General features: G+C 32.8%; 1 protein-coding gene across 1 annotated transcript; it reads left to right on the forward strand.

The window, feature by feature from the left end:
- The first annotated feature begins 649 nt into the window (after positions 1-649).
- Positions 650-24,383, forward strand: LOC129216031 (uncharacterized). The gene is made up of 2 exons (XM_054850174.1): positions 650-1,196; positions 20,005-24,383. The coding sequence occupies exons 1-2, from the start codon at positions 756-758 to the stop codon at positions 20,149-20,151; spliced, it is 588 nt and encodes a 195-aa protein (XP_054706149.1). The 5' UTR covers positions 650-755; the 3' UTR covers positions 20,152-24,383.
- Positions 24,384-24,458: the final 75 nt, after the last annotated feature.

The following is a 24,458-nucleotide window of genomic DNA, read 5'->3' on the forward strand; positions in this document are numbered from 1 at the left end:
TAAAGTCTCTGTAATTAGTATAAAAGAACTAACACCTTTTACTTCAAACTTGTGCAGACTACGGTTATAGAATAGATAAAGGGATATCGCGATGCGCCCTCTTCATTTGTAGATGGTGCCAGTATTTTTTCCAGAGAATTTAGTTTTTTTTTCAGCAGCTCAGTTGCAAATATTTTTCACATTTTGATTTGGCAATTTTGCGCCCCTCAAAAATCTTTACTCCGTGCCTGGGCACGGACTGACGGAGTATTAGTCCGGCCCTGCTAGTAAATAAATAAATGGAAATAGTGAAAGAAAAAGAATGGAGACGAAAAAAGGAAGGTGTGTCAAACGTATGAGTCGGAAATACCTTTTCTTCATTTATTTTTTTTTCTCCCTCGACAAGAACATGAATTGTTCGTTCACGGTGTTTTAAAACTTTAAATAAGTTAACGAAATAAACGAAGGAAAAGAAGAGTTTGCAGCGATTGCTAAAAAAGCTCTTATTTTTATTCTAATTCTCGAGTACAAATGACCAGTTCACGTGAAAGAAACGATATAAGACAACCTTGCAACAGTTTTCCCACGAAGAACGAAGAAAAAACCTAACCGCAACTTTAGAACTCCGCTTCAACCCAAACAAACCACTGGCCGCAGATCGCTATCACTGCGATACACGGCGTGTTGATGAGAGAAGGAACAGATCAGCAGGCGATAGAAGGAAAAAATCATAACCGGTGCGGGTTGCGTGCGAGTGGCTACCAGAACATGCGACGATGGCGAACAACTACACGGACGACCCTCCGCCGCGGAAGCAGCAGACGACACTTAGCTCGACACTGGTGCGATGTGTCTGCATCACGGCCTCCTTCATCGTGACGGCCTGCGGACTGCTCGGCCTGGGGGTCACGTGTTTTGTGATTCGGCTATCGGATCCCTTAGCTGCACCATGCCCCTTCCACTTGACTATCACGGTCTTCGCCGTGGCCGCTCTCCTCTTCAGTTTGAGTTTTATCCTATTGCTACTCCTGTGCCGAAGGAGGAATCGCTTGAGGCACGGTGCCCTCTTGGAGGACTTGCCATCTTTGAAGAATAAAGAGCAAGAGCTCCAGAGTAATGGAGCTGGAGCTGTTAGTGAGGATAAAAAAGATCTCGAAGGGGCACCTGTGACTCCTACGTCGCAAAATAGCGGGGATGTATCCTTCGCGATGACACAGGTATTTAATCTTTTTTTTTTAAGTATAATTCTCCTCTATTTCATAGTTTTTTTGAACATGTGCTCTGAATTCCAACTGTATTACCACTTTTTTGATAAGAAAGAAAATGGCTTTAACCTCATTTTTCATAGCCAAATCATGGTTAGATCTTATCTCTCAGAACGTTTCAGTTTTCAATCAACTTAGCTTTTATGATCAGCCATATTTTTCTCTTAAACGTCAGCTTTTTTTACCATGAGTTTTTTACTTTCAACAGTTTTTTTTATAATTATTAATGTTTTTGGAAAAAATTATGAAAAATTATATTATTATTAATAGCCAAAGAAACATGTTTCAAAAATTTTATTTACGTATATATTTACATAAAATACTCTTAGTGAATGGCAGTTTCATATTATTAAAACAAAATATATGACTTGAATACATTGCTCTGTGTGTGAAAAAATATTTAAATTTCCTGCAAGCAAAGCATTTCACTTTTTCAGTGATAATACGGGATTTTTTTTTTTTTTGTAGAAACTTATTTGAAAAGTATTAAAATTTTTAATCTAAAAAAAGCACTAAAACTAACTAAAAATTTCTTTTTTTTCCCTTTGCCATCTCGACTACGCGATATTTATTTTAATCAAAGAAATGTTTTTCCCAAACGAATATAATGAAAAAAAAAATGTACATTAGACGCGTAATGTGAACTAGAGAAGAGAAAATGCGAAAAGGAAAAATAACAAAGTATCTAAAGCAGACTCACGTGAAAAAAGCGTGTTTTAGGCAGCTCATTTCGTCATTTTATAGTAGTACTTGTCTATAATTCGAGTTGCAAAATTATATAGATCGTCTCAATCAATGTGCCATCTTTATTTAAATCAAAAGTTACGTGAATTATAATTGTATACGGAAATACAATTTCTTTACGTTGACTGTGCCGATTATTGCAGCCGATATCAGTAATTAGATAGAGACATAAATTTAGCTTTATGACAGAAATAATAAATGAAGTATTAATCGTTGTCGGAAGACAATGTCTTGCAATTAGTGCTGCAAGAAGATGTTAATTATTGTTAATGATTCACCTACTTAATGTGTTTCTTTTTCTTGTCTTCTCTCTACCTCTTTAAACCGGTTTTGAGGCCTACTTTATTAACTCAAGTTTTGAGAAGAAGTATGGAAAAATATTTTATTTTCCCGAAAAACTTTGAACGTAGTTTAAATTATGTTTGTTTGAGACGAATTGAAAAAAAAGAATAAATAACTTTAATTTAAAAGCGTACTTCTTACTTAAAAGCTTACCTCTGCCACAATATGAAACCTCATTAATTTGCAGTGCATTTAAGAGTTTTTCTTTCGTTTTCCTCTTTTTGTCAACAGAATTCAATATCTTGAGAGAAATGTATAGTTTATGCAGTTAGAAACCAGGGTTTTAACTGTCGGATCATTGAGTATCAGTGGGAACTTTTAATGAAACTTTTAAGTTCGTTAAGTTTCTGTTATTTGACTTTCAAGTTCTAAATCGGAGAAGTTGAGCATGTGGAGACAATTTTCTATGATTCATGAAGAAAGCTTCCATTTTATACTGTTATTTATCCGTATTTTAACTGCACAAAATCATAAATGCTTCCAAATACAATGCCACACAGATATATTTTTAAAACCAGGTTACAAAAACAAAATATATCGAAACACATTTTTAAATGCATGGCACACCTAGTACAACGCTACCACATCTGCAAAAACTACTTTTCGAGATAAATCAATTTAAATGTAATGCGCCTTTAACACACTGACTGGTCTCAAAAATAAGGTTAATTTTTTTTTCGTTTGTGGCTGTCTTGCATTTTAATAGAACTAATAAAAATACACAAAGACATGTATATAACTCAAAATTGACAAATTTTGACTTGTGGCCGTGTTGTATTAGGGTTGCGATATGTACTGAAATCTGCTTTACCTATATTATTTTTTTAAACCTGTGTCTTAACTATACACAATCAGAATTGTGTTTGAGTAGAATTGCTTACGGATGTCTTGAACACTGGAAGGAGAAACAAAATTGCGTGCAACTTTTTTATGCATATTTGAAATCTGCATATTTTTAAAATTTTCAACTGCACGCAATCAGAAATTCCTGAAAATCGAACGCCTGGCAGATATTTTGAACCCTGGATGGAGCAACAAATAATATACTTTTTTTTTAAAAATGTATATTGAAATCTACTGCAGAGTGTTTTTACACATTTTTAGAACGATTTCGGGTTTATTTTTGAGCAATTACGACTGCTTATTGTTCTCATTTGACTGTTTTGATGTCCTTTGATTTTATTTTCCCACCGCCACCCTCTGCAGCATCACCGTCGACCGGGTCCTCACGATGCTGCTCCTATAGCGCAAGCCGTCTCCAGGTTGCATCCATGTCATACACACACGCGCATACATACACAACTACACACACACGCACGCACACATGCACAAACACACACATACACAAACAAATACACACAACTACCCACACATGCCTACACACATATACACATACCCCCCCAACCCACACACACATTCATATACACAACTACCCACACACTTATGCCAGCACACAGACACAAACACACATGCCTACACACACATACACATACCCCCTACACACAAACACTCATACTCCCCACACATAAACACACACGCCTACATACACACACTCGTGATTGCGAAAAACATAATTTGAATTCAAGATGTCAAAATTCAAATTAATTTTTTTTTTTAATTGCTGAATCTGATAACAATGCTTCTGGACTATAAGACCATATTGTGCTTTCCATGATGGAAGGGTTTTGCGTAGCATTTCTGTATATATCGCTTGCCATTCCTATTCCACAACTTTCCTAAGTCCGTCAATGGTAATGGACTTGCGTTTATAATGAGCTCTTTTAAGTAAACAAAAGCCGCAATAGCCAATTGGAGAATCATCGGAGGACTATGCAGGAATATGTTGAAAAAGTGTGTACGCAATACTAGTATCAAGTTTCATTTTTTCTAGGAATGCAGTGGTAGCTTCCGAAAGTCTAACTGGTGGTTATATCTTGGTGAAGTTTCACTTTGAAAATCGTTGGGATTAAAAAAATGGAACTTCTTCCTTAAATATCAGGCATAAAATATTCTCCTGATAGTATAATGAGTTGATTTTAATATTTGTTGCCCCTATTTTGAATTTTTAATTTCCCACTGTAAGAGAAACCTGCGATAATCATAAACAATTCTTAAATTTTCTTTACATTCTCGGAACCAAGGTTGGACCTTTTTTCCCCCTCCGCACTCGCGATATTAAGTAGACCTTCTTCTGTTACAATCATTTAGGTAAACCCATATTTTATCAAGGTTAACAATATGTTTCCATTCATCCCCCGCCAAGTAATTTTCGTACATTATCCTGCAATACGTCTTACGTTGAGTCACATGCCTAAGCAAAATACAGTGAACATGAACGTTTGTTAGCTTTTTTGAGTTGTAAATCTTGATTTATCATTTTATTTACTCTTGCTACAGTAGTGTGTAATGGGTTTAGAATCGATTTCTGCGTCGGTGAATTTTTCCTTGCTACTAGTTATTTCACTTTAAAAATTCTTGATACAATACGTGCATTCTTATGTATTCATTTAGATTCTTTCCTTGTAGAAGTGCCGATTGACGGGATTATTTTCCTTCCAGGTTAATGATATTGCTTATTTTACACTTAGAACATTTTATACCGTGCATTTCAGTTTCAAATTACGGAATAAAAATACTTTTAATTGGAAAGCGCAAAAACGTACCCTTCTATCCAAACCTAGTGTAACATGCGACATTTTGAGAGAATAAATAATGTGTAGCAGACGATAGTTATTATTTCCAATGAGAGAATAAATAAAGTAGCAGACGATAGTTATTATTTCTATTGAGAGAATAAATAATGTCGCAGACGATAGTTATTATTTCCAATGAGAGAAAAAAATAATGTAGCAGACGATAATTATTACTTCCAATAAGAAAATAAGTAATGTAGCAGCCAATAGTTATTATTTTCAATGTGAAAATAAATTATTATTTCCGATTGTTATTATTTCCGATTGTAAGACGTTGCCAACGTTTTCCTCATGAAAACATTTTCTTTTTGCAAATCCTTCACCGAAATCGCCCTAAAAGTTTGTAAACACCCTCTGTATTTCTATATTATATTTTATTCTATCTTGACTACACGCACCGATAAATATCGGCGAATGAGGTGCTGTGTGGATATTTTGACCATCGGATCAATGGAACAATATAATTACATCGATACATTTTTCTTTAATTTTTATTTGAGTCAGCTATTTTCATGTCGCTTTTATCCGAATCTCAACTAGACACAATCATAAATATCTGCAAGCATGCTATCATTAAGTCATGACACTTAACATGTGCATAAAAAAGAGAAATCTCTTCCTAATAATTCTCTTCAGCGCAGCAGTCAAGTAAATCCACTGTAATGCTTTTAAATGAAGGTGATTGAACTATTGTCAGTGAAAAAGAAACTTTCATGAAATGTTCCTTTTATCACAAGAGCATCTCCTTTCCCCCTTTTGATTGCTAGGTAAAGTTCAAATGGATTTGTTTTTTCTTTCATTGTTGCAAGGGGGAAATGCTCTTCGTGGTCTGCTTGTGACTCACCATCCGTGGGCGTTCCTGTGGCCTCCTGGTTGACCTGTTGATTCCGTTCCCTGAAGATGCTTAGCTCTTTGGATCTGTGATGATGTCATTTTTCTTGAATTTTCTACGAAGTTTTACGACTTTATAGAGCTTTAATCTCTTCATTCGGTGAGCTGGTTACGAATACGGGCTATGAAGGGTCGTTTGATTTGTAGAATGTTGAACTTCTTGGTAAGCAAGTATAAAAATAAATCTGGTTTAAACGTTCAGGGGGGGGGGGCTGTTATTTCTTTATCACCTTTTCTCGTAGCACTTAGCAAACAAAAGTTTTGTGTTTCCATAAAAAGAGCATTTGTATGCTATAAAGCGTAAATATTCGAATTTTAATCCGATATCTTAAATTCATGGAACTTCAATGTTTGTTCACTTATTGGCAAATTATTATTATTTTTAACTTCGGAATTGTTGTTATAACTATTAAAAATGTTTTCATTTTTCGATTAACACATAACTTTTAGTGATACGTAAAGGAACTGGCACATATCCTCCAATACTTACTGATTGAATATCCTTGAGTATTTGTTTCACTGATTTTAGTTTTTATTCTTTGACTTCCACTGAATAATATTGAGTGATTTTATTTTTTAAATTTTGCTTGACGTATTATACGTTTAATAGTGTTTCCTTGAGTATTTGTTTCTCTGATTTTAGTTTTTCTTTTATATTCTTTGGCTTCCACTGAATAATATTGAGTGATTTTCTTTTTTAAATTTTGCTTGACTTATTATACGTTTTACAGTGATCCCTTGAGTATTTGTTTCACTGATTTTAGTTTTTCTTTCATATTCTTCGGCATCCACTGAATAATATTGAGTGATTTTCCTTTTAAATTTCGCTTGACTTATTATACGTTTTATAGTGATTCCTTGAGCATTAGTTTCACTGATTTTAGTTTTTCTTTCTTATTCTTTAGCTTCTACTGAATAACATTGAGTGATTTTTTTTTTCTTTTTTAAATTTTTCTTGACTTATTATACGTTATTATTATTTACTTTTTCTACATTTCATTTAAATTTGTTATTCTTATGTTTTAATGAACATTTACGTTTGTTTATCAAGCTCCGTTGTAACACATATTTTGCATTACTTGAAAACATTTTCGTTTACCGCAAGTAAAAAACACGAGTTATAAAAGGCTTGCATTTTGAAAGATGAGAAACATAAATCTTTCAAAGCGGAACTTTACATACGATACTCTTCCTAGGCGAAGAACTTCTGTAAAACATTTTTGTCGTTTTTCTCTATTCGTTTCAGTTATTTGTATCAAATTTCATTTATATTCACTTTCACAGCTTGAGAGTATTAGGCAGTTTTAACTCTAGTACATTTGAACTTTCCTATACAATTAAAAATGAGAGGAACGAATTATAGGCTCACATTTTGACATGCTACATGTTAGATTCCGATTTGTGTTGCGTTGAATGTTTTTTTTTATTTTTTTTTAATACAATCGAGCATACGCTCTACGATTTCTTCCTTTTTTTTCTGGGATCAAGTTTTAATGGTAAATGTTTGTATTCAGCATCTTTTTAAAACAATTTGTTCTTTCTTTCTTTCTTTCTTTCTATTTTTTTATTTCCTTCATTCATTAGACGCATTTAAAATGCGTTAAAGTATGACACAAATTAAGCTGTACTGATCGTCTTAAAACTGAAATCTGAATATTCTACTGTTATTAATGTGAGACCCCTTTCTTAAGATATATTACAGCTGTTATTGCACCTGATGAAGTTTACTGATAATAATTTTGCTGTCTCCGTCAAGTAGGTGATAGTCGAAATGTATAGAACAGTTTTAATCGAACACGTTATAAATTTTCTTTAATTGTTTCTTATCGGTGTAACCTTTTAGTTTAAATTATTTTCAACTGTTATTGTCGTGTAAACTCCAGAATAAAACTTAAAAGATTTCCACGGGTTTAAAAGATGAGTAGACGTGTTTAAAATATACATGCGGAAGAGATGTGTTATGTTTTTAATTTTATTATACAACAGCAACAAAATTGTCCCATCTCACGTTTACGGCGGGGGGGGGGGGAGGGGGATGTGACATATCTTCAAAGATAAAATACGTACATAATTTTTTTAAAAAAGTCCACAACAATAAAAAGCATTTATGTGCTCACCGAATGAGCTACATTTTAGATAAAAAAATGCATTTTCTTTGAAGTTTTATGTCATTTTTCCCTTGTGGAATTCCAGTTTTTCATTCCTGTCAAAGATAGAATTTCCACTTATTCAGTATGATTCGTTTGGGCGCATCATGTGACTTCATATTTTCTTGAAAAAAATTATTAGCTTTTCATTTGTTGGCTTAAACTTTGCAAGCATTTCACTTTCCTTTTCGACAATAAAAGGTTAATAATGAGTTTATTTGAAAGGTTTTTAAATTCCTGTTCAGTAATCAGGTTTAAAAATTATGAACGCTTACTGTTATTCTTTTCAAGGAACGCTTTTCAGAGCTTTCTCTTCCTCTTTAGTTTTATAGTTCTTGATGACTTCTTTTTCTTTTTTTTATGCTTATAATTCTGTCCCTTTTATTAACTGTCCATCTAAAATCTTGTTACATGTCACTAGTGCAGACAATTTCTCTGGTGGCGATGTTAGGAAAAAAATTCTAACCACAGACTTAACAGCTTAATCAAAGGGGTTAGATTTAAATAGTTGTAAGATTTATAAGTCTTACTAACTTTTAGGTAAAATATTTGTCAAATTTTAACTTACGTGTTTTGTATTGCGCATTGTGGTCCGTGCAGTGTTCCCGTTAAAAAAAAAAAAAAGGAAGAAGAAGAAGAAAAAGGATCGTACAAATTAATATGTGAAGCGTTTTTGAATTCAAGCAAATTTAGTAGGGAAGGGAAGAATGTAGAAAAACAAAATTAAATGAACTTTAATATTATAGCTTTATTTTTTGAATTCTAACCGATTTTCATGCTCAAAAGTTTACGAATACTTTACGCAAGGTATTAAAATGATAAATTTTGTCAAAAAAACCCTTGGTGTTTATTAATTCTTTTGAAACAAGAAAAAGCTCGTTATTTGTTTTTGGAGTAATAGCTTAGAAAACCTCTCTAAAAAATGTGAGAAAACTATGGAATACTAGTTATTACAGCAATTCAGTATTTTTTATACTATTTTTTTAAAAATAAATGGTATGAACAATTTTTATACACTACTTATAAAGGCGTTGATTTTTTTTATCAATTACGGCGAATAAATTTCTAACGCTACATTCTGTATATAACTTAGTTTATTTTTAACTATTGAGAGGGTAAAAAAATTGTATTGAAAATGCTTGAACAAAGTTGAAAAAGTTTATACCTGAATTTTGAACCTTTGTACTTAAAAAAAAAATCGGTTGCATCTCTTCTTTCGCGTGGAGAAATGCTACCATCCAATCAATCAAGCTCCTCACTTTGTCAATGTTAAGTCCAAAGAAAAAATTTTGTTTATTCTCTTTTTTAAAAAAAAATTCCTGTTTCTTAAAACAAAAAGTTAAAATATGCTTAAGGTGTTGCAGTACCTCAAAAATGATCAAACGATCAAAAATATGTTTATTGCTTATTTCAAAGCTCAAAATTATTTCAAACACAGGGAAAAAGTTTCAACGCTTTAGTTCAAATATTTAAAAAAGTTATGAGTGGTTTTAGGTCATGCTCGTTATGTGTTCTTATGCAAAAGAAAAACTTAAAATTGCTTTTTTCTCAATGATATTTTTTTTTTTCTGTTTTCATGTTATTGGAATCCCTAAGGACTTTTTTTCTATTAAAGATACAGTTTTTAAAGCAACACTTTTTGCAATCCGGATAATATATTTAACACAACGGCATTGGATAGGCGTTTTATAAATTACTGAAATGTTTAGATCATGTTATATCTTTAAAAATGAAATTTTAAAAAAAAAATACGATTTTTTTACATAATTAATACCAGAAAATGTTTTAATAAATGTTTAAGCAAATTTAAAGTGCGTGCAAAAAAAAAAAAAAACAAAAGCCTTTGGGGATTTTAAAAAATTGAAATTATTTTAGTTTTTTTATTTCAAAAAATAAGCAATATTTTAAAATTTCGAAAATAAATTATTGATTGCCAAATAAGTATGCATGTCAAGGTTTCAAAGAATAACATTACTTTACTTAAATGTAATTTTTTTTTTTTTTTTTTTTTAAGGTAATGTGTGTGTGTTTTTGATTCTGAAGTTTATGTTCAGTGCTATTTAATTTTTGACCAAAAAAATTTGAACTTCTCAAAAAAGAAAAAATAAATAAATAAATTGCCAATGTTGAAATTTTTTGAATCTTTAAATAATACCCTTTACATGATCAAAAAAAAATATTTTTTTTTTTTTTTGCGTACGTTTTGCGTCAAAATCTCTTTCCAATACAGTTTGTTCGAAGATAACTCTCCTAATGCAATTTCGAACAGATTTCAAATATTATTGTGGGACCTGATAGTTAAGTTTTTTTCCCTCTGTTTAGAACTGTACAAAGTTGAGCAAAAAAGTGTTCAAATAAAGCAAAAACAAAAAGTTAGGGGAAGACGGTGTCCCTTCCCCAACAGCTTCGTAATTTTATCGTGAAGCCTTAGGATTGTCGCTTAGTAATAGGTTCCAAGTGTCTATTCAAAGTTTCAATATTGAAACTTCGAACAACAGCAACCATATGATTGGAGTACTTTTGCTTAGGCAACCTATATATTATTGGTTTTGTAACATTTTTACCAATATTTTTTTATATAACTTATGTGCGTGGAAACTCGATGAGGGTAAATTACTTATTTTTTGGGCACCTTTTAGACCCTGACAACCCTGGTTAGGGAACGAAAAAACGTAGGCAACCTTACTTTAACGTTTTTCTTTACAAATTTTAATCTTTATTTATGACAACAATTTTTCGAAGCTCGATGAGGACAAATTACTCATTTTTGGGGCACCTCTTAGCCCCTGGCAACCCTAGTTCACACGCAATGGATAGGCAACCCTACTTCAACGTTTTCTTTACAGTTTTTACTCTTCATTTATGACAATAATTTTTGGAAAACTCGATGAGGATAAATTATTCATTTTTGGGCACTTTTTAGCCTCCGGCAACCCTGCTTAGAGATCAGGAAAAGGTAGGCAACCTTACTTTAGCGCTTTATTTATAACTTTTACTCCTTATTTGTGCCAACAATTTCCAGAAACTCTATGAGAGGTAAATTATCTCCCTCATTGAAAACCTTTTATCCCCTGACAACCCTGATTAGGGAGCCGAAAAAAGTAGGCAACCTTAGTTTAGCTTTTTATTTCCATCTTTTACTCTTCGTTTATGATTAGGATTTTTGGAAACTCGATGAGGGTAAATTAGTCATTTTTAGGCACCTTTCAAACCCTGGCAACCCTGATTAGTTCACGTGAAAGAGGTAGAAATTTTTTACGTTATAATTACAACTTATACTCTTCACATATGGTAACAATTTTAAGAGACTCGATGAGGGTAGGTCAAGCCTAGTGGGATCTTATACCATAAGAGAGAAGTGTTATTTCCCGTTGCCCATGCCAAAGATTGAGCCCGAGTCGTCTGAGTGAAAGAAAGAGACCCTATCCACTAGACCAGTGATTCTCAACTGGTGGCCCGACGTAGTAAAATTTTGCCAGACCTCGGAGATTTTTACTTGTCCAAAATAAAAAAAATCTTATTCAAAAAATGAAAAAGCAATAATAATATCATATAGGACTTTTTTTTTGCGTGAGTTTTGTGATTAACTTTTCAAATTTTCCATGATTTTTCTCTAATGCTTCTTATTCTACAAAATTCTTATTCTACAATAATTAGCTATCTACAATGTTTATGTTTAAATGTTTAAGACATATCTTTAATATCAGTAAAGTTTTTTATTAATATATTTATTCATTATTATGTTATTTATTTATTTTGTAAAAAGAGAAAAAAAATCTCAGCGGCCCGCTAACTTTTCTCAAAATGGTTCGTCAGTCTAAAATTTATTTTATTTTTCTAACAAAGCATGGGAAAAGACGGAAGGAAGGGGTTTTTCTCTTATCCATTTTTTTTTTTTTTTTAACTTTCTGCGAGTCGAAAAATAATTTCCAAAAAAAAAAAAAAAAAAAAGAAAGAAAGAAAAAAAATGAAAAAGAAAAAAATATCAACGGTACGGGATTAAAAAAAAAAATATTGTCAGTGTCCGCGGATCAAAAATGGTTAGAAAACCCGCACTAAACTACATGAGAATAACAAATTGTAATTGGCAAAGATATATTTTTTCTTGTACAAATACAAATAATAAAAGTCTTCATTTATTTAAACTTTTAGGATCCGATAAATGGCGAATTCTGTTCTACATTTTTCGTTTTTGTGTGTGTGCGTGTATGTATCATCTGTCACTCTTCTAAAAAGTATTTGGAGCAGTACAGTCAAATGAGCAAATAGAATAACAAGATAACTACTTAAGAAACATGAGTACATTAATATTCAAAAGTCGGGCACGAAGAAAAAATTAAACATATGCTCCATAAAACTTCAACGAAAATACGTGTACATCTGTTTACATATATATCATTGAAAATAACCTAATTGGATGATACTACGGAATCGCGCGAACTTTCACCATCAAATTTTATTGTTTCAAATGAACCATAAATGTGTCTTTTAATTGATGCTATTGGCGCTTAAATGTCATTATTAGAGGGCTAGTAAAGCCATAAGAATTAAATAATTCAAATGGTTATATGACATTATTCTTTGCCCTGAGTTGAAGTTCACGTGTCATATGGCCAACTGATTCAACTGAAGGGCGGCGCAATTCTTTTTCTGCAATGTGAGGCTGTTCAAATAATGATTTGAAATATTATGACAGTCTTCCAGTCACGAAAGGAAGAAGTGCTGTTTTACATCGTCCGTTTTATTGGCAATAGGAAAACGCTCTTGATGCAATTATATTTTCTGAGAGAAAAACCTGATGTCACTTAGAATAGGTTAAAATTTTTTCGAAAACATATTACGTTCAAGTAGATCAGTGATTGTAATTCTAATCTAATCAGGAGTTGCTTCAGGGGCGAACTGGGTCCCGCAAGAAGGCGCCAACCTTGGCCTCCAAAGGACGCAAAAAAAAAAAAAAGGGGGGGGGGGGGGGAGGGGAGGAAAAAAAGAAAGACTGAAAGAAAGAGGGGAACCCCCCCCCCCCCCCCCCGATGGTACACATGTTTACGGTTTTAAAGAAAAGGAAAGAAAAGCGAAGTGAAGTCGCACAGGTTTTTTAGCTCAAAAAAAAAAAAAAAAAAAAGGAAAATTGCACCAAAAAATAAAATAATTTTTTTTTAAGTAAAAAAAAATGGTGTTCAGCCTTGAGAGCGCAAGGGAGCATAGGCGGGAGGGTGCATCGGCCCGCTAGCCGATTTGCCGGCGGGCCAGTCCGTCTCTGAATTGCTTATTATCCTCACCTGACCAAAGTTGATGTTGCTCTGAATATTCAGGTTACGATAACGATGTTTTTTTTTTACTGTTTAATTAGAGAGTGACATTTTCGTCGTCATAGTTATAAATCGTCTGCGGTTTCGTTTTATTCATATTTTTTTCCAAAGCGTATTTCAAGCAGACTTTACATTTAAAAGAAAAGTTTTTTGTGTAAAATTACGTATTTTCAGGAAAAAAAAAAACCAATATTGATGAACTTAAACAGCAAATTTTTATCTAAATACAAAGTTTTTAGATTACTAATTCTTATCATTTAAGATTGATAAGAAATAAAATTATTTACGTTATATACTGTAAATAATTTTTATTGTAAGTGGACTAGTGGATATCAGTCATAAACTCTTTCTCTTTATTACGGCATCCTAATCACTATTTCTTTTTTATGGATATGCCTCGTATTACCTGCTATAGAGCATATCACCAGTCATAATATGACGGGTGCAAACTTCTGACCATTTCCATTCCATTCTATTTGTAGAAAAAATAAACCCAACGAGTAGGGTCCTATCGCAATTCGTGATTGCGAAAAAAAAAAATTGAATTCGAGACCTCAAAATCCAAATGAATGCTGGATAGTAACCAATCATGTAAAAAAAAATCTTTGCTCAGGAAACCTCGACCAAAGAATTTTTTTTTTCTTTTTTATTTAGTTTTTTAATGAACTTTGATCTCTAGAGTTTAGCCTGAAAGATATAATAGTGCGTTGATTTGTTTATGTTACGTGAATTTACGAATTTTTGATGAAACTAAGATCAGACAAAAGTGCATACATCAGTTTCATTGTATGTCTCCGAACTTTTCTTATTTTATCATTCGGCACTGATTATTAAATTTATGCATTTTTACCAAGTCATTTTTCGGATTAACTTAATAAAATATGAAGTAATTTAAATTGTAATAAGGAAAAACCTATTTCAATGCAAATATTTTATATAAAATCTCTTATAAAGAATAAATTGTCAAAAAAGTAAGTTTTATTCGCTTTGGGTTTGTAGACAGTAAGGCTCTTATTGCATTGTCATTGCTCGAAATATTTTCTAAAAACTATTATTCGCTTGTTTTTGTTATTCATTCGCTCATGAAAATAGAATGGCCTTGATTGTCCAGATAACTTTCCGAAATGTTTGTTCCTCTGAGTAGTACCGACTGTTGAAAACAGAAAATGTTTGTATCAGATTCAGTTTTTCGACTCTAACGAGAAAATATTGCAAACTCGACGGTTTTGGGGAGTAAAAATTTTGTTGTCGTGAGCGCGGAATGGAAGCTTTTCTTACTGGAAAAACTATAGAAAGAAAGAAAAATTAAAACATTTCATAAATATGTTTCTTGAGCATAGAAATTTACATTTTAAAAGTATTTTTGGTCTTTTTAGTCGAAAACAGTACGTAAAAGGCGCGGCAAAAAAAAAGTTTTCTGCTGATTTTTACGTAAAAATGACCTACCGAAACCAAATATGAACACCATTTTTTCCCATCATGTCCCTCTTTTTGAAAACGACGCATGTTTATTTAATATTTACCATTTTTTAAAAATTTTTAGTTATCATAGTGCTTAATTTAGAAGCTAACATACATCTGCAAACGCTGACATCCCTAAAAACTAATAGATGAGTGCATTTCCTCCTGAAAACCGGAGGTTTGCCTTTCCATACAATCCGTGGTCAGTTAGCAGCGGCGGCGAATCGGGAGGGGGGGGGGGAGAGCGACCACCCCCTAACGTTTTTCATCATCAAAGATTGTCTCAACGTTAAGGTTTAAATTCCAAAACATTTTGGGTGAGGTTACGTCACCAAATACTGTTTAAAATTTCAGTTTTAAAACTTCAATTTTGAAATTTTTCTGGGAGAAAATCTCCGAGCTCCCCCCTTTCTTTAAATTCGAGGATGAACAAAATTTGCGTTATGAAGACTCCAGTTTGAGGGAAAAAAGTTCAAGAACCCCCCCTAGATAGGGTAAAACTGCGTTTTTAAGACTCTAATTTAGAAAAAAAAAAAATCCGGAAATCTTTTTCTGAAGTCCCCAAAGGAAGTTCAAGACTGAGTTCTTAGAATTTCATCAGTTCAAAAAGAAAAAAAAATACTGAGAGCACTTCTGAACACTATCGTTCCTCCTTCTGAAATAACGTTTTAAAGGACGTTCAAAAAATGTTTTAAACTTTGCAATATTTCTGGTAGAGAACCCTGAACCCCTTGCTTTAAGTTTACTAAAGATGGCTTTAATTTGCGTCTTTAAAACATCAGTTTAAGATTTTTTTCCATGAAGAGCCTTCTTTATCCCTACTACCCCCAAAGACAGTCCAAACTTCTTCGTTTTTATCATTATTATTATTAATTATACTTCATTAAAAAAAAAAAAAAACATTACGGGGACAACCTTGGAAACGCTTCTCCATTCCCCAAACGTTGACAAAACTCTACTGAAACGGCGTTTTTAAAACGACAATTTCAAAACATTTACGCAAGAGAACATTAACCCCCCCCCCCCTCAGTCACTCAAGATAGCCTGAAATAGTCTTTAACTTCCTAAAGAAAATGCCCTCGCACTTATAAGCCCCACTAGCCGCCTCTGTCAAGTCGTAACTGTTAACCTTCTTTTGAAAAGTGGAGATGTTTAAAGTTCAAAAATATGAACATTTTTATCAAGGAGGAAGACTTAGAGGTCTATTTCTACTAAGATATTTAAAAAGTCATTAGAAATAATCCTTTTCTTTCTTTCTTTCTTACTTTCTTTTCTTTTTCTTTTTTTTTTTTTTGTCAAAAAATTTTCATTGAATTTCCGGTAATCATGTTATCGGTCTCCATCCTACGAACCCCATATCCGATTTTTTTTTCTAGGGGTTAAATTCTTTTTAAAATCTTGAATGCGTCACAGATCTTCAGTAAAGAAACTTACCATATCATTTATATTTATTCAAGTTGCATTCTAAGTTATAATTCGATTAAAAAGAAAATTAAGTATGCTTATAACATAGCATTAATGTATCTTTATATGTCTGAGGATACACCGCTTCTATTGGTTATCACTTCTTATATTATCAAAAAGTGATAAACAATAGTTGCGGTGCACCCCCGGTTTCAACTTTTTACCTCCGTTGCCCCTCAGAAGAATGTTAAAAGTTAATATGTTAGTTTCTTTCCCTTTAAATAAAACGTTCAAAAACTGAAAAAAGAAAAAAAAAAGTAGCTAGCTATCTCCAAAATGTGGTGAAGGATGGGAAATGTGGTCGTATTTGGATTCAGGAAGTCATTTTGCGCAGGAATGAGCAGGTATAGTATCAGAAGCGTTTTTAGTGACACGCAGTGCAATTAAATGTTGCCATTGTGGAAACAAAGACTTTTTTTTTCATTTTAAAACTAAATTGCTTCTTCCTCCCCCCCCCCCTCTAATTTTTCCAGAATTTGAAATGCTTTATATCATGAAGCAAAGACTCGTTTTTGTTTTAAGTTATTTTACATCATGAGCTAGGATTTAAAACTTTTTAATCAAAAAATTTTCAAATCTTCTCATAAAGTGCAAAAAAAAAAAAAAAAAAAATAATAATAATAATAATTTCACTTGTGTTAACGATATTGATATTTGCCTTCATATTAAAATTTGCAATATTATTTGTGCCAAATAGATTCCAACTTTTAACAACATTTACACCAATTTTCTCAATTTTTTCTTCAGTTACTTTTCTAAACCCTCCAGTTTTTATTACATAATGTTGAAGTGTTAATGTGATAAAATTGTGAAGAGCTACGCAAAGTGGATAGGTCTCTTTTTCTTTTTTTAAAGGGCTCATTTAAAAAAAGCTTAGAAAAACAATTTGAATCTGAGCTTTGGAAAAGAAGACTGGGAAAGTTATTCTACTGCATTTTAAAATCAGAGGAAAATTAATATTAAATATTAAATTATGTGTCACAGAAAGCAATTGAGATTTCACACTAGAAATATTTCCGAACTAGAAGTAAACTTGTTCATTAAACCCTTTTAGGTGAACCACATTAATTCAGAGGTTTAACTTTCGACAAAAAACGTTAATAGAAGAAATTCATTGGGAAATTCAACACATTCTTCGATTGCTTTTTCATGAAGTACCTTTAAACAAATTTAAAAATAATATTACTTTAAGATCTACATTTCAAACGGGGTACTGGGGAGTACCGAAAAATCCTTAAAGTCTTAATGATTCTAAGAACTGACTTTGAAAACCACTGATTGCATCGTGTTAAGAGAAACGCTGGGAGATACAAAAAATATGTTCTGACCAGGACTGAGGAGTCGGAGTCGGAATGATTCAGAGGTAAAGGACTCGGAGTCGAGAACCGAAGATTTAAAATTCCAAGAGTCGGAGTCGGCCATCTTCCCTGAAGGTCCGAAACTCTGTACCAGTGCTTGTGGAGTCAGAGTCAGAGTTGGAGTCGGATTGATATTGGTGTAAAGGAGTAGAAGTCGGTCATTTTCTTTACGACTCCGCAGCTCTGGTTCTGACCCTGAATTTTTGTTTAGAGAAAGAATGTATAAAAAATGAATTGTTTCTAGCGTGAGAAACTTGCGATAGAGTCAGGTTTCTTACATAGATATGTTTTCATGTTTCTCGTCACTGCGTCTTGACCTTTTGGGTCAAGTAGAAGTAAAAAACATGACTTTCTCTCCAGTTGACTTCCGAAACGAAATTTTTTATGCGTTTTTTTTTTTATCTTTTTGAAAAATGAGTCTAAAAATTGAGGTAGAAACCATATGGGGTGTGAGTGCACATGTTAAATTGACATATATTGACTCCATTAATTTTCTCCTGTGGCGTAACGGAAGACTTCTCGTAAATTATAGAAAATGAATTACAAATTTCTTGATTAGCGGTATTGGAAAACCTTGACAAACTTTTAACGCTGTAACTTTGGCAAAATGTTGAGTCACATTGGCTCAAAATGATTTTTCCTTCGCTTGTATTGAAAGAAACTAAAGTATTTTGCGTCTTTTTTTTACACACTTTAGAAAACAACTTGTTTCATTTAGAAGTCCATCTTTGAGAATGTTGTTCAAGTTTACTTCATGGTTTTGTTAATGACTTCAAATTAATGTACTTAAATAAAGAAATAATGTGGTCTTATTTGAGGGCTTATCATAAGGATGGTTGGGTAAGGAGAGGGTTCAATTGCCCCTCCCACTCCTCCCATTGCTTTGATTGTTTTATGTACAAGTGGGTATGAGTTTTATGGTTTCCTGTAAAAGTCGCATTGAGTGTACGATCTCTGCCCTCCTCCTCTTGGAAAAATTCGAAATGACGGGCCTGTCATTCAATTAATAGAAAAATAGCACTGTGTGGCAAAAGACGCATTTTTGACGCAGTAATCTTGGAAATATGTAAACTCTATGCATTTCAATTCTCGTTCTACCTATCAAAAGGAAATACTTTTTTAAACATCATAAATTTAATATTTAGATGTTAAAGATTTTAATATATATTTTTTTCAGTACGCAAAATATCAACATGCGATTTGCGTTCTGTTCATTTGTTTTCTAATGTTTCAAAAGCAGTGGCGCACTAAAGGGGAGGGTCCAAGTTGTCCGGATCCCTCCCATCGCTCTTGAGGTTTTTTTTTTTTTTTTTTTTTTTTTTGATTGACAATATCCAATGTAAGTAGCACGCAAAATAATTCCAAGCAAACGTAACACTAATTTCAGATTTAATAAATGAAAAAAAAATATATATATATATTTTCTCTTTTTCTTCTCTTGCAAAATCGAACTGTATATGAATATAAATTGTTTTATAATGATGATTTTGCTTCAATATTTTTATTTTTATCTAGCGGTACCCTCACGGCTTTGCCCGTAGTAGAAAATTAAAAGGTCATTTGGTTCACCTGTATATTTACAAATAATGGATGATGAATTCTTCGCCAATCTGCTATGTTCATTCGCTCGCCCATGTTACGGTTCCACGTTATGATAATTTGGTAATTTACTCGCTCATGTGATGATAATTTGCTCGGTAAAATGTTCTTAAAATTAGAATAGAAAAAGAACAAAATCGAATTTTCGAAAAATCGCTTCGAGGTGCACACCCCATGCTACAAACTAATTCTGTGCCAAATTTCATGAAAATCTGTCGATCAATCTAGGCACTATGCGTGTCACAGAGATCCTGACAGACAGACAGAGATCCGGACAGAGAGAGAGATCCAGACAGAGGGACTTTCAGCTTTATATTAGTAGAGATTATGAGAAAAGTAAATACATTCATTCTTGTGCTTTCTTGTGATTTAATTAAGTGCTTGTTATTAATTAATCTATTTTATTAACTAATGCTAAGTAATTATTCAATATCAAAAATATTTTTTAAATGTTTTCTACAATCGGTAAAATTAAAAGAATATGTTTGGATGCGTGCTGGAGTATGGGAGTATATGAAAATGGTGTACATTCGATTCTGGACCTCCCCCCCCCCTTAAAATATTTCTGTGTGCGCCACTGTTAAAAAGGTTTAAATTTGTAAAAATGATCAAACACTTTTTCCTTGAAATAAATAGAAAGCTTTTAATTCTGCTTTAAATTATTTTTCCTGAATTAGTCAAGTTAAGAATCAAGGTTTTTATTCAACTTATTTGTCTTTATGTTAACACCTGAACTTTTTCATTCTTTTTAGAAATCGGCTGATGTTTCCCATTGGATCGAACAACAAAAACCTCCCGAAGAAGCAACAGAGGATTGTTTTCCATTGGAAATAGCAGATGGCGCTACGAGTCGAGAATCCGACCACGAGAGCTCTGAAGGCGAAATGACTTCATTATAGGCTAGAGGGTCGGCATTGAACTTATCATATTTTGCATCATCTTATCGAACATGCACGTTTTATTTTACTATGCAGTGAGTGAGTGATCAGTCTTCTTATCCGTAATGCAGAGTGTTCGAAGCCTTACACAAAATGAATATTTAAAAAAAAAAAAACATTACTTCCGATTTTAAAGCATAGTTCGTTTTTATTTTCATCCTTTACAAAAAAAAAAGTTTTCCCACTACACGTTAATACAGTATTACTTGTACACCTTTCGTAGTTCTGAAAAGATTGAAACGATGTTCAATTTCGAGCTAGGCACTAGCGCAGCCAGAATTCACCTCCTGGAGAGAGAGTTTTTTGGTTAGAGCAGTCCTTACATGGATACAAACTGCCATATCCTCATGTAAATAATAGCCAATGATCTAGTAACCCGCGTTTCAACAATGAAACTTGTGCCATGGCATGGTAATTTGATAATATGTTTTGGTAATGTTTAACATGCAGGAAAAGGCTTTATTGCGACAAGGCTGAACTCGATCCGGTAACTTAAGTGTTTTACTGGTAAAGCAGTCATTTTAGGGGAATGAAGAATCAAAAAAGTGGTTGAGAATTAACGCTATCCACTGGAGTTAGGGTTACAATTTCAACTATCAAATTATCACCAAACAGGCAATTGCTTCGTCCAAATGTAGAAGAATAAAAGCAATTTTCACCCGTCATTCCTGGACGGCTGACTTTCTAGTTGTAAAAGAATTGGCAATGTGCGTTAAAGCCAAAGCATCCGGGGGGCTAGCCCTTAAAACCCCCCATTTTATCTTCCACAGTCGAAATTTTCAGTTTTCAATGTTACCACCATCTACACATACCTTTAGCTGACATTAATAATGGCGGAAAAAACTTCATGCGATAAGGGTCAATTAATGCAAATCTTTATAAAACCTGTATTTTCTAACTTACTAGTTAGCTCTGAAATACAGTCATTGAGGGCAACTTTGATCCATACGGCTTTGCGCCGCTTCATATAGCCTTTTAGCATATTGTACTATAAGAAACTTTAAAAGGCCAATACTGCACTTTGCTGTCAATATTGTAATATTTGGTTTCTACTTTTTATTTTAAAAACTAGAAAATTACTATTGTATGACGGAGGTAGATTGCTTTTTTATCAGAGAGATTGCCCTTTAAATTTGACGTGTTCTAATAAATAAATGTACCTCAAAACCATACTAGCATAAGTGACATTTTCACTACTTTTCAGGAGAGCGTAAAAACGTTTGTTTACTACATACGAGCGCCGGGACTCACGGTCTTATAAAACTGGTCAGTAAATATAAAGTTTTTTTTTATTCTTTACAAAATTATGTTGTTGTAGCCCAGTGCGGAAAAGTAAACTATTCATACAGTCTGACCACCAATGAGATAGAAAGGCTCAAATCCAGTTTACAGGCGGAAATCGACACATGTATTAGTTTTGAGAAATGCTACCTTTGTAAAATGAAATTACCAAATTTTATCTGCTCCAACAATGAAACAATGTTTTCATGCTTATCATTTATAACCTAAGGTAGGGATTGGCGGACCTAAGTACCTCCATTTTGTCGAGAGTTTCATTGCTGGTGACGTCAGAGCGTTACTCGATCAGTGATTTTGGCTACTATATGTATGATGATAAGTTTACAACACACTACATGGTATCATCCAGTTATTCTGAAATAACTGTTTGGAAGCTACTCTGGGATGGGGATTTAAAGTCGTTGAAATGTTAGTCCTACATTGTGTTATTCCATGTCAATATTAAATTATTGAAAGCTTGTGATGCAATGACATAATAAGGGATGTTTTTAAACATTTAGAACTTGAATTTTCTGGTTCAAAGTTACACTACTTTTAACTAAACAATTTATTTTACAGCACATTTCCTATGTAATTCAAAGTTGCTTTGATAAGTAATATAACTTTCAATCGGGTCAATGTAATTTATTTTAAATGGTTCTTATATTTTTTTTTATCTTTATTTATTTTGAATGCCAATAGATGCATCACAATATTTAAATATGGGAGAGGTGAGGAAGTTAAAAAAATCAATAACGTGTAAATTCACCCTGCGTAGCTATTCTAATTCAACTCAATGGTTTGATTCAAAAAGGTAACCTCTCTTAAAAAGAAATATCTGAGTTATGAGAGTTTGGAAAACGTTGCCGGGCCTTACCTTTGCTATTTTATTTCGAGACGTAACTGTAATTAAAGTGTATTTAATTAAAACAATTTTCGACTCATTATTCTATCAAAAAATAATAAATTAAAACTAAGAGTTGTTCTCTTCTCTTAAGAGAAGGATGAGATCAAAAATAGAGATGTTACCTTTTCGAAGAAACTGTTTCAGCTAAAGTTCTACTACAGTGGTTCATTACCAACTGTTTCTCTTTACATTCGGAAGTCAGCAGTTCTGATAACAAAGATTACGGATAAGAAGACTTCCATTGTTTAATAGTTCCGATTCATTTCATTCATGAATACAAATGTTTCCGCTAGATTGGGCTACATAAACAATTGAAGAGTGCAGGGAAGAAAGGCTAAAAGACTTTTTTTTCGAGTTCAGTTTACTATGACAGCACTGACTGTTTGTACAGTTAATTTTGTTGCTTTATTTTAGCAGGTAAGAAAGGAGCAGGATCGGGGCAAAAAATCACCCAAACGTTTACTGTACCAGTGAAGAAATGCTGACGTTTTACACTTTTAAAAGTGAGTTTCTCGAAAACTGGAAATATTACAAGCATATGCTGACAGTTCTGTTATGTTATCCACATGCTACAGTCACGACATTGCAATGTTCGCATCTGTCTGGAATAGTCAGTTGATTTTTATAGACTGACTAGCAAACATACCCAGCGTTGCCTGGGTCAGTAATAATATTAAGAAACAGTTTATACCGTATTACCCAGCATTATCCGGCATACCGGAAAAATCGAGGTTAGGAGAAAAAAAGGGCTGTAAAAATATGTTTAGCTTAAAAATAATATAAGTTCTGTACATATCTTATTAGTATTAATGAACAGTTTAATTTGTGTAAAAATATTAACTACAATGTCATTTGTTATTTTAACAAGAAAAATATTATTAAATAACGAATACTTTTATAAAAAAACATAAATTAAAACTAAGCAAACATTTAAGCAGTAAGTAACCGCCCCTAAGCCTATGCTAAAGAATTTACCAGAGCTATTCAATAAATAAAAATTAAACACACCTCTCTAAAAGGAACCTAAAATAATTTATTTAAAAATATTATGAACGAATCGCAGTAACAATGACTGCTTCTGAATTGATTACTTGATTGGATTATAAAAAAATCCATCAATAATGACCTACCATAAATAACAAGCACATATTACATGCAATACCCAATCGGAACTGAATGGGGACATTTGCTTTCGTTTTTTTGTAAAATAAACTTCGAAAAAATTCGAATTTCCCGAGCATGCTGGTCAACCTCGATATACTATGATACATATATATGATATATATAGTAAAAAATTACACACCCTTATCCAAATCGATGTTTTCCGTTAAATAAGAAAATCGAGAAAAAATCAATAAAAAATAATTGAAAGCATTAATTTATAAATTAGTTAATTTTTAAAACATTCAGGTAATAAATGCTAAAAAACTTACCGCCTGCATCCGGGTTAGAAACCGAGACCCTCGTGTTGTTGGTCCAGCACTTTTCCCACTGAGCTATTCGGGCAACAAACGCTCGAGCTATTGATGCAAGAAAAAATGCATCATGATTATTATTGATTCAATTTCAATTTATTTTTGGTCCAATCCTATTAGTCTTAGCGTGATGTTATATAGCCTATAGCCTTTCGTAATACATGGACTATTCAACATAAAAAGAATTTTTGAATTCGAACCAGTATTTCCTGAGATTAACACGTTCGAACAAACTCTTTAGCTTTATATTATTAGTATAGATAGGTGAGACTATAAGAATGAGAAACTGCAGTCTCTGATTGTATGACTATTCCAGACTGAAGAGTTCATAACCGGGCTGTCGGCGTATGATTATACTTCTGCCCTAGACTTGGCTTGAGAGCCTCAAATTATAGCTTACTATTGGACTGATGAACATTTTACTTTTCTTCGCTGTGGTCTTCCATTGTTTTGTTCATATTGATATCCGTTTGAAAGAGAATTTTGTGCAATTTTTATTGTGATGTCATTGCATTAAAATCGAATTATTTTCCTATTGACTATTTTTATTACTTAATCATAATATACAATTTTGCCAAGGTCATATACAGATATGATTACGCCCCTGC

This window comes from Uloborus diversus, chromosome 2 (genome assembly GCF_026930045.1).
Source record: "Uloborus diversus isolate 005 chromosome 2, Udiv.v.3.1, whole genome shotgun sequence".
NCBI lineage: Eukaryota > Metazoa > Arthropoda > Arachnida > Araneae > Uloboridae > Uloborus > Uloborus diversus.